At 43.6% G+C, this 12,103-nt stretch overlaps 1 protein-coding gene across 1 annotated transcript in view; it reads left to right on the top strand.

The window, feature by feature from the left end:
* The window catches only part of LOC124012774 (tetraspanin-5-like), a 48,344-nt gene that overhangs the window by 20,168 nt on the left and 16,073 nt on the right, over nucleotides 1-12,103 (top strand). The window contains exon 5 of the mRNA XM_046326724.1: nucleotides 11,042-11,167. Coding sequence (XP_046182680.1) covers nucleotides 11,042-11,167 — 126 coding nt within the window. The remainder of the gene's footprint in view (nucleotides 1-11,041; nucleotides 11,168-12,103) is intronic.

Genomic DNA, 12,103 nt, shown 5'->3' with positions numbered 1-12,103 from the left:
CCCTGTAACGCACAGCGTTGAGATTGCCTGCAATGACAACAAGCTCAGTCCGATGATACTGTGACACACCACCCCAGACAATGACGGATCCTCCAAATCGATCCTGCCCCAGAGTACAGGCCTCGGTGTAACACTCATTCCTTCGACTATAAACGCGAATCCGACCATCACACCTGGTGAGACAAAACCGCGACTCGTCAGAGAAGAGCACTTTTTGCCAGCCCTGTCAGGTCCAGCAACAGTGGGTTTGTACCCATAGGCGACGTTGTTGCCGGTGATGTCTGGTGAGTCTCCCAATAGCGTTGTCTTAGGCGTCACACTACTGACATTGCAATTTATTGCCCTGGCCACATCTGCAGTCTTCATGCCTCCTTGCAGTTTGCCTAAGGCACGTTCACGCAGATGAGCAGGGAGCCTGGACATCTTAATTTTGGTGTTTTTCAGAGTCAGTAGAAAGGCCTCTTTAGTGTCCTAAGTTTGACCTTAATTGCCTAACTGTGACCTTAATTGCCTACCGTCGCAAGCTGTTAGTGTCTTAACGACTGTTCCACAGGTGCATGTTGATTAATTGTTTATGATTCATTGAACAAGCTTTGGAAACAGTGTTTAAACACTTTACAATGAAGATCTGTGAAATTATTTGGATTTTTACTAATTATCTTTGAAAGACAGGGTCCTGAAAACGGGACATTTCTTTTTTTGCTGAGTTTATATATGGAGACAGACAAAAATTAGGGGTAAAATACATGTACAAATGTAATAAAAGAAAGATCAGGATTTTTTTTTTATCTCTCAGATACAGGACAGACACTTCAGAACAAACTTCCTTTTGATTGTTTTGGGGGGGACTATCTGTTGTTCCATTTAGGGAATCTGTTATTCAATGCGTTTGTGTCAACGTGTGCTCCTTCTCCGGCCTCTAGGTCACCAGGCAGCTTGTGATGGCGCACCCCTGTCACCATCATTATCCGCACCTGCGCGTCATCACTTACCTGGACTCCATCACTTCCCTGATTACCTTCCCTATATATGTCACTCCATTTGGTTCCTTCCCCATGCATTATTGTTTCTGTTTCTGTGTCATGTCTGTGTGTTGTCCGTGTTTCTTATTTTGTATTATGTTGTGTTTATTTATTAAAACACTCACTCCCTAAACTTGCTTCCCGACTCTCAGCGCACATCGTTCAAGAATAACCCCTCACCTAAGGTAAGCATCAGGGAGTGCTTTTTTTGTGCCAGGTGGAATGATGTCAGGTATGGGGGCCGCTACAGGTTTTCATGCCTCAGCCAGATCGCCTGGCTTCCCTGCCTCCGCCAGCTCGTCAGGCTCTCATGCCTCAGCCGGATTGCCAGGCTCCACTGCCTCAGCCAGCTCGTCAGACTTTCAAGCCTTCGCCGGATCACCAGGCTCCCCTGCTTCCACCGGCTCGTCAGGTTCTTGTGCCTCAGCCAGATTGCCAGGATCCCCTGCCTCAGCTGGTCTGTAAGGTTCCCGCGTCCCAACCGGCAACAGGTTCCCGCGCATCAGCAGGTATGACCGGTCCGATCCTGATCCCCGGGATCGTCCCTTGGGTTGGCGTCCGGAGGCTGGACCCGAAGGCGCCGGGGAGGGGGTATCGTCACGTCTGCTCTCTCCGGTGCTCTAGGTCGCCATGCTCCCGCGTCTCAGCCGGCCTGACAGGTTTCCCGCACCTCAGCAGAGGTGACTGGTCCACTCCTGATCCCTGGGATTGTCATTTTGGTCAGCGTCCTGCGGCTGTAGCCACGCGTCGGGGAGGGGGTACTGTCACGTGTGCTCCCTCTCCGCCCTCTTGTTCACCAGGCAGCTCTTAATGGTGCACACCTGTCACCATCGTTACGTGCACCTGCACGTCATCATTCAACTGGACTCCATCACTTCCTTGATTACCTTCCCTATATATGTCACTCCCTTTGTTTCCTTCCACAGGTGTTATTGTTTCTGTGTCATGTCTGTGTGTTGTCCATGTTTCTTATTTTGTATTATGTTGTGTTTATTTATTAAAACACTCACTCCCTGAACTTGCTTCCTGACTCTCACCGCACATTGTTACAGTTTGTATGGGCTAATACAAATGTTAATTAAATACTTTTTAAATATTGTTTTTTGTTACTTCAAGGGGTCTTAAAAATGAAATAGCAAAATTTGTTTTAATTTGAACAATTATTTGATGAAAAAATGGCTTTATGTCCTTTCAATTTATGATATCTATCAGTAAAAGTTAACTAAGGCAACAAAAGTTTGGTCCGGAGTCTTGGCTGAATCTTTGCAATGCGCAATTCAGACCCCAATACACCTTCCCATTTAAATGTTCACTGCAAAGTAGGCAGAATGATATCATGATGATTTGTATCAATCGGGAGGGCATTTGTTAAAGCAAAGTGTGGGCAGCGGTGACCGCTGATTGGCTGTATATCCTTGATGCGAGTTGGTTGGAGTTGTCAACAAAGAAGCATGACAGAAACAAGTTTTTAACTACCGTTAGTTTCTTAGAAAATATATACTGTATGAAGAAATCTGTGCATTTGAGCAACAGTATAAATACACCTATTTCACTTTTGCTTGTCAAAAACCGAATGACCCTTGCTGCACATGCTGCCGCTCTTTTGAACAGATTAGATTATGCTGTTTAGAACGAGCAGCCAGCTCACAAACAACAAGTGCACCAGGGAGAACGCAACAAGCATGCAGATGCAATAAGTGAAAACACATGATGTAACTGGGGATAGATTGCTAACATAATGTCACAAAGCATGATTCGCTAGCCAGTTAACTTTCATATTAATTTGGAAAGACTTGAAATTGGCATGGGTGCTAGCTAGCTGATTTTTAAAGGTAGATAACTGGTTAATTTGACAAAAACATAAAAATATTTCTCAATGTTTCTCAAAATTACTGTAGCTGGCCAATTAAATCGATCATGCTTTGTGATACACCCAGTGCTTTGGAATACAATCCGGGGCAGTTCCCCCTCATAGCAAATAGCTGGCAAAACAATCCAAGCAATGTTCACACGGCCTATGCGCCCACAGAGGCGAAGCTGCTACTGCTGGCAGTCACTGAGGGGCAGAGTAGCCCAACAGCTTGTTTTGAACATTTACCAGACTTTTATGAGTGTTTAGAACACAATCCATGAATTATATATATATTTTTTAATAAAAATGTTGTCACTATTTTATCACAAGTTTTTTTTTTTTTTTTTGTGGACCAATCGCAAGTGGGGCACGGCTGCTAATGCCCTAATGGGTGAGCCGCAGCTGACTGTGGGCCTACATTCAAATCGAATCAAATTGCATTTGTCACGCACCGAATACAACATGTGAAATGCTTACTTTACAAACCCTTACCCAACAATGCAGCTCAAGAAAGAGTTAAGAAAACATTTACTAAATAAATTAAAGTCAAAAATATAATTAAGTCAAAAAGTAATACAAGAAAATGACATAACAATAATGAGGCTATATACAAGTACTGAGTCAATGTGCGGGGGTACGGGTTAGGTGAGGTAATTTGTAAAGTGACTATGCATAGATAATAAACAGCGAGTAGCAGCAGTGTAAAAACAAGAGAGAGAAAAGTTTATGATTTATGTGACTGGAGTCTTTTGACAATTTTTTGGGCCTTCCTCTGATACCGCCTAGTATATATAGGCCCTTATTGTGAGGAAGTTTGCCCCCAGTGATATACTGGGCCGTACGCACTACCCTCTGTAGTGCCTTACAGTCAGATGCCGAGCAGTTGCCATACCAGGCGATGCAACCGGTCAGGATGCTCTCGATGGTGCAGCTGTAGAACTTGTTGAGGATCTGGGGTCCCATGCCAAATCTTTTCAGTCTCCTGCTCTCTTCACAGCTGTCTTGGTGTGTTTGGACTATGATGTGGACACCAAGGAACTTGAAACTTTCGACCTGTTCCACTTCAGCCCCATCGATGTTAATGGAGGCCTGTTCGGCCATCCTTTTCCTGAAGTCCACCAACAGCTCCTTACATTGTCATAGGCCTACAGTACAGAAACACCACTAGCCAAATGGTCTGTTGCCTGTGTTCAGTTGAAAAAATATATATTTTGTATATTTTTCACTGATGTCAAAAATGGTCTCCTGATATGGTTTAAGCATTGTTGTGGACTTTAAAAAAAAAATATATATATTTTTTTTAAAGTGGGATTTTAAGAGTAAAATCTAGAAAAAAGTATTCACACTCCGTAAACTTTTACACATTTTGCTGTGTTACAGCCTGAATTTAAAATTAATTCAATTGAGATTTTGTGTCACTGGCCTACACACAATACCCCTAAATGTCAAAGTGGAATTATGTTTTTCTAAATTTGTACAAATTAATAAAAAATGTAAAGCTGAAATGTCTTTAGTCAGTAAGTATTCAATGGCAAACTTAAATAAGTTCAGGAGTAAAAATTTGCTGAACAAGGTCCCTCAGTTAAGCAGTGAATTTCAAACACAGATTCAATCACAAAGACCAGGGAGGATTTCCAATGCCAAGAGACCACCTAATGGTAGATGGTGTCACGATCGTTTAGAGATTGATTGGACCAAGGTGCAGCGTGGTAGGCGTAAATTTTTCCTTTATTTAAATGACACTGAAAAAACAACAATATACAATAAAACGAGCATAAAGCTACATGCAGTGCAGAAAGCAACTGCACACAAACAGTCAAGATTCCACAAACTAAAGGTGGAAAAATGTCTGCCTAAGTATGATCCCCAATCAGAGACAACGATAGACCGCTGCCTCGGATTGGGAACCATACCCGGCCAACAAAGAAATAGACAAAACTAGAATGCCCACCCAAATCACACCCGACCTAACCAAATAGAGAAATTAAAAGGCTCTCTAAGGTCAGGGTGTGACAGATGGGTAAAAATACAAATACAAATACACTGAATATCCCATTGAACATGGTGAAGTTATTAATTACACTTTGGATGATGTATCAATATACCCAGCCACTACAAAGATACAGGCGTCCTTCCTAACTCAGTGGCTGGAGAGGAAGGAAAACGCTCAGGGATTTCACCATGAGGCTGAATGGTGACATTAAAACAGTTATATAGTTTAATGACTGTGATAGGTGAAAACTGAGGATGCATCAACAATATTGTAGTTACTCTACAATATTAACCTAAATGACAAAGTGAAAAGAAGGAAGCCTGTACAGAATACACATAATACAAAACATGCATCCTGTTTGCAATAAGGTAAAACTGCAAAAATAATGTGTGTCACGTTCTGACCTTTATTTCCTTTGTTTTGTCTTTATTTAGTTTGGTCAGGGCTGGGGTGGGCAGTCTGTGTGTTTTTCTATGTTGGGGTTTTGAGTTCAGCCTAGTATGGTTCTCAATCAGAGGCAGGTGTCGTTAGTTGTCTCTGATTGAGAATCATACATGGGTAGCCTGGGTTTCACTTTTGAGTTGTGGGTGTTTGTTTTCCGTGTGAGTGTTTGTTGCCACACGGTACGGTTTCGGTTTTCGTTCATTTTCACATTTATTGTTTTGTATTTCATAGTGTTCAGTTTGTCTTAAAATAAATGTTATGGTATACTTACATTTACATGACATTTAAGTCATTTAGCAGACGCGCTTATCCAGAGCGACTTACAAATTGGTGCGTTCACCTTATGACATCCAGTGGAGCAGCCACTTTACAATAGTGCATCTAAATCTTTTAAGGGGGGTGAGAAGGATTACTTTATCCTATCCTAGGTATTCCTTAAAGAGGTGGGGTTTCAGGTGTCTCCGGAAGGTGGTGATTGACTCCGCTGTCCTGGCGTCGTGAGGGAGTTTGTTCCACCATTGGGGGGCCAGAGCAGCGAACAGTTTTGACTGGGCTGAGCGGGAACTGTACTTCCTCAGTGGTAGGGAGGCGAGCAGCCCAGAGGTGGATGAACGCAGTGCCCTTGTTTGGGTGTAGGGCCTGATCAGAGCCTGGAGGTACTGAGGTGCCGTTCCCCTCACAGCTCCGTAGGCAAGCACCATGGTCTTGTAGCGGATGCGAGCTTCAACTGGAAGCCAGTGGAGAGAGCGGGGGGGCGGGGTGACGTGAGAGAACTTGGGAAGGTTGAACACCAGACGGGCTGCGGCGTTCTGGATGAGTTGTAGGGGTTTAATGGCACAGGCAGGAAGCCCAGCCAACAGCGAGTTGCAGTAATCCAGACGGGAGATGACAAGTGCCTGGATTAGGACCTGCGCCGCTTCCTGTGTGAGGCAGGGTCGTACTCTGCGGATGTTGTAGAGCATGAACCTACAGGAACGGGCCACCGCCTTGATGTTAGTTGAGAACGACAGGGTGTTGTCCAGGATCACGCCAAGGTTCTTAGCGCTCTGGGAGGAGGACACAATGGAGTTGTCAACCGTGATGGCGAGATCATGGAACGGGCAGTCCTTCCCGGGAGGAAGAGCAGCTCCGTCTTGCCGAGGTTCAGCTTGAGGTGGTGATCCGTCATCCACACTGATATGTCTGCCAGACATGCAGAGATGCGATTCGCCACCTGGTCATCAGAAGGGGGAAAGGAGAAGATTAATTGTGTGTCATCTGCATAGCAATGATAGGAGAGACCATGTGAGGTTATGACAGAGCCAAGTGACTTGGTGTATAGCGAGAATAGGAGAGGGCCTAGAACAGAGCCCTGGGGGACACCAGTGGTGAGAGCGCGTGGTGAGGAGACAGATTCTCACCACGCCACCTGGTAGGAGCGACCTGTCAGGTAGGACGCAATCCAAGCGTGGGCCGCGCCGGAGATGCCCAACTCGGAGAGGGTGGAGAGGAGGATCTGATGGTTCACAGTATCGAAGGCAGCCGATAGGTCTAGAAGGATGAGAGCAGAGGAGAGAGAGTTAGCTTTAGCAGTGCGGAGCGCCTCCGTGATACAGAGAAGAGCAGTCTCAGTTGAATGACTAGTCTTGAAACCTGACTGATTTGGATCAAGAAGGGCATTCTGAGAGAGATAGCGGGAGAGCTGGCCAAGGACGGCACATTCAAGAGTTTGAGAGAAAAGACAGAAGGGATACTGGTCTGTAGTTGTTGACATCGGAGGGATCGAGTGTAGGTTTTTCAGAAGGGGTGCAACTCTCGCTCTCTTGAAGATGGAAGGGACGTAGCCAGCGGTCAGGGATGAGTTGATGAGCGAGGTGAGGTAAGGGAGAAGGTCTCCAGAAATTGTCTGGAGAAGAGAGGAGGGGATAGGGTCAAGCGGGCAGGTTGTTGGGCGGCCGGCCGTCACAAGACGCGAGATTTCATCTGGAGCGAGAGGGGAGAAAGAGGTCAGAGCACAGGGTAGGGCAGTGTGAGCAGAACCAGCGGTGTCGTTTGACTTGGCAAACGAGGATCGGATGTCGTCGACCTTCTTTTCAAAATGATTGACGAAGTCATCTGCAGAGAGGGAGGGGGGAGGAGGATTCAGGAGGGAGGAGAAGGTGGCAAAGAGCTTCCTAGGGTTAGAGGCAGATGCTTGGAATTTAGAGTGGTAGAAAGTGGCTTTAGCAGCAGAGACAGAGGATGAAAATGTAGAGAGGAGGGAGTGAAAGGATGCCAGGTCCGCAGGGAGGCGAGTTTTCCTCCATTTCCGCTCGGCTGCCCGGAGCCCTGTTCTGTGAGCTCGCAATGAGTCATCGAGCCACGGAGCGGGAGGGGAGGACCGAGCCGGCCTGGAGGATAGGGGACATAGAGAGTCAAAGGATGCAGAAAGGGAGGAGAGGAGGGTTGAGGAGGCAGAATCAGGAGATAGGTTGGAGAAGGTTTGAGCAGAGGGAAGAGATGATAGGATGGAAGAGGAGAGAGTAGCGGGGGAGAGAGAGCGAAGGTTGGGACGGCGCGATACCATCCGAGTAGGGGCAGTGTGGGAAGTGTTGGATGAGAGCGAGAGGGAAAAGGATACAAGGTGGTGGTCGGAGACTTGGAGGGGAGTTGCAATGAGGTTAATGGAAGAACAGCATCTAGTAAAGATGAGGTCGAGCGTATTTACCACGCTGCGCATTGGTCCTCCGATCCTTCTCGCTACTCCTCCTCAGAAGAGGAGGAAGAATGCCGTTACAATGTGCCTAAGATATTAATTAGGGAGTTATATTCCTCTGCTGGTAGCGTGACTACAGCTCAAGCTCATTACCATAACGCACAATGCGCAAAAATATTCCTAAAAATATTTAACCTCAACACATTAACAAGTAAAAAAGCTCAAATGAAAGATAAACAAGTTGTTTATCTAGCCAGCAAGTCAGATTTCTAAAATGTTTTACGGCGAAAACATAGCACATATTTATGTCAAACCACCACCGCAGACATAGCTCATTAGCATAGCCAAGTAGGAAAAAATATGCAATCAACAAACGCAGGATTAAAAGAAAAATCATTTCACTAACCTTTTGAAATCTTCATCAGATGACAGTAATATAACATGTTACACAGTACATTCATTTTCTTTTCAATAATATGCTATATATATCCATAAATCTCTGTTTACAATGATGCATCGTTCAAAAAATGCTACTAAAATGTCCGGAGAAATTAAATAGCCCCGGCAGATAACGTCAGCTAACAAGGAATACACATCATAAACTTTGACTAAATATGCATGTTTTACATATGTATAGGAAGATACACTTCTTCTAAATGCAAACGCTGTGTTACTTTTATTTATAACATTTACATTTAAGTCATTTAGCAGACGCTCTTATCCAGAGCGACTTACAACATTACATTTTGCGTTTACTAGGCTATAATAGGGAGTCGGCGCTCCCACATTAGCATAATGACTCCTCTATCTTGGAGTCGACAGAAACCCAAAATTAATACATAAATATTCCCTTACCTTTGCTGTTCTTCCATCAGAAGACCTGTAAGGGATTATACTCACCAAATTAGCGTTCAGTTTTCAAGTCTGCGTCTTTCGGTTCTCAAAATAGCCTGATTTTGGTAAAAATGTAGGCAAAATTGAAGTGGTTGCGCACCAAAACGTCGAAAGTATATATAATATGTCGAGTAAACTTGTCAAACTATGTTCATAATTAAGCTTTAACATGTTATAAAGGTCTACAGCAATTGTGAGGACGAAGCGAAACACACACGTCTTTTAATCGATCCTGAAGAAAAGAGAGAGCGGGAGCAGAGCGCGCATACAGGGCACTGTTTTTTTGGCGTGACCGAGACCTTTCGGCATGCTCAACGTCTCGTGAGCGCGCGATTCACACACTGACAAGCCCCATAGAAGGCAGCCTTCACGCTGAACACGTAGAAGCTGTTCCCAGAGCGGTAGCCTTTTGGGAAGTGCGTTAAAGATGACGTCAAAGCATAGGCAACTTTTTCCATTACAAGAGAGATTTTGGGAGAATGCATGCCCTGACACTTCTGCTTTACATAGAGACAAAATTTAAACGGATTTAGAATTGTTAGAGTGTTTTCTATGCAAATATTAGCAACTTTTGATTTTTTTTTATCCTGTTTTATATGGGTACCCAAATCCTCCAGAAGGGGCAGTAAACCGTGGTATCCTGAACAGGTTAACTTAATGTCCTGAATACAAAACATTATGTTTGGGGAAAATCCAACACATCACGAGTACCACTCTTCATATTTTCAAGCATGGTTGTGGCTGTGTCAAGTTATGGATATGCTTGTCATCGGCAAGGTCTAGTGAGTTTTTTTGGATAAAAAGAAACAGAATAGAGCAAAGCACAGGCAAGATCCTGGAGGAAAACCTGGTTCAGTCTGCTTTCCAACAGACACTGGGAGACAAATTCACCTTTCAGCAGGAAAATAACCAAATCACAAAGCCATACACTGGAGTTGCTTATCAAGACAACATTGAATGTTCCTGAGTGGCCTAGTTACAGTTTTGACTTAAATCAGCTTGAAAATCTATAGCAAGAGTTGAAAATGGCTGTCCAGGAAGGATCAACAACCAAATTGATAGTGCTTGATAAAAATATATATATTGTACAATGCTGGTGTGCTAAGCTCTGAGAGACTCACAGCTGTAATCGCTCCCAAAGGTGATTCTAACATGTATTGACTCAGGGGCTGTGAACACTTACGTAAATTAGGCATTTCATTTTCAATCAATTTACAACATTTTCAAAAAACATGTTTTCACTTTGTCTTCATGGATTATTCTATGTAGATGGGTGAAAAATAAGTGGAACAAGTCAAGGGGTATGAATACTTTCTGAAGGCACTGTATAGGAAAGCATATACTTTTTCAGACCTTTCCTTCACGGGTGGGCCATTGGGGAAATGTATACAACTTTTCAACTTTTCTCCAATACTATAGAGCCATTACCATGTCCATCAATGCTTGAATAGAAACCTAGTTCACACCCCCGATTTTGAAGTCAACAGTCGCTACAGTCCCATTAGTTTTCTTTGTAGCCCCGTTAGAATGTTGCGGTTGTGCACATTTGTACGGAATGGGGTGAGTTTACGTTAGTTATTTTCAGAAGCTTCTGCCTAGCATTACCTAGCTAGCTAAATAACCAAATGCACATAAAACTGTCTATGTGGATTGACAACTACCTAGGTTAATGAAAAGTAATGTAAGGGCCACACCCACTGTGATGCTAGTAGCAATTCAATTATGTGTATTACTGAATGCTCAATTATGTGTATTACTGAATGCAATGTTTACCTCTCAGTAATGCTGTGTTTTTATATGGTACGAGGTTGATGGCAAACAATGTAATTGTTTTCAATGAGAGCATGACGGTAAATGCTGTTGAGGCTGGAGGTGAATGTCATTAGCCTCCACAGTAGATGACACTTGCCACCAGAGTTCAAATATTTCAACTTTTGGTGTGTGCCCTAGCTTTGTTTTCTACCGGATGTTGATTTGCAACGTTTATTTACTGAAATCACCATAGGAACTCATACCATTGTGCTGGCTTGCTTTTGCCATCACTCATTTTCTTGCTTTCTTGTCCTACTGGTATGATGTTTTATGCGTCCCTTGTCTGAGCTCAGCATAAGACGTTGTTGATGTCTAAACAGGATGTTGTTCTGTCTCTTTGGCCTTTCCAGTGGGAGTGTTGTGGAGCCTTTGGGGCAGACGACTGGAACTTGAACATCTACTTCAACTGCACTGATTCCAACCCAAGTCGCGAGAAGTGTGGAGTCCCCTTTTCATGCTGCACCAAAGACCCCGCAGTACGTGTTCTCTCACTTCACTGAACTATACCCACTATCTTCTGAAGTACAGACAGCCTTTATTGGAGTTGATCAGTCAGTACTTCAGTTATAAAATGCCCCATTCTAATGTGCAGCCACCAGCGTATTACATTATTTAATACCAATACACTTGAATAGTAAAGTGGCCTGCGAACACACTTAGCAAAGTCAGTAGGTTAAAGCTCAATACCGTCCTAGTTGTTTCTCTCTGCCTAGTCAGAAGACATGTCGTAGACTCTCTCTGTCAAACGCACTGGCTAGATTACAGCGTTCAGATCACAGTGTTTAGTCTTCTCAGAGGCTGCCGAACAGAATGTACTATCTTCGCTCATGTCCCTTTTTAAGGGGTTAACGTCTCACAGTGGCTAACTTCACGTCACCATAAATCATACGCATACAACACAAACAAGGAGGGACACAACTAGCCTGTGCCGCACAGAACTCACTCATACTACAGCCAAACGGCACACAAATAGGCTATATAACCCTAGCTGAACCTTGTTTGAAGATGTTTATGATGAAATCTCTTTTTTTAGCATGCAACGAGACCAGATGGCATATATCTTGAAATTACATTTCCTTGCCTACAAGCACGTGCTAAATCTTAAGTCCTTGACATTGACATTATCCATGATATTTGAAAAATAACTAATGGTTTGGCTTACTATACAGGTCAATATACAGTGGGGCAAAAAAGTATTTAGTCAGCCACCAATTGTGCAAGTTCTCCCACTTAAAAAGATGAAGCCTCTAATTTTCATCATAGGTACACTTCAACTATGACAGACAAAATGAGAAGAAAACAATCCAGAAAATCACATTGTAGGATTTTTAATGAATTTATTTTCAAATTATGGTGGAAAATAAGTATTTGGTCAATAACAAAAGTTTATCTGAATACTTTGTTATATACCC

The sequence above is a fragment of the Oncorhynchus gorbuscha genome, linkage group LG24, assembly GCF_021184085.1.
Source record: "Oncorhynchus gorbuscha isolate QuinsamMale2020 ecotype Even-year linkage group LG24, OgorEven_v1.0, whole genome shotgun sequence".
NCBI classification, from domain to species: domain Eukaryota; kingdom Metazoa; phylum Chordata; class Actinopteri; order Salmoniformes; family Salmonidae; genus Oncorhynchus; species Oncorhynchus gorbuscha.
Note: the sequence above shows the minus strand (reverse complement) of the source record. Positions and strands in the feature narration are given on the sequence as shown.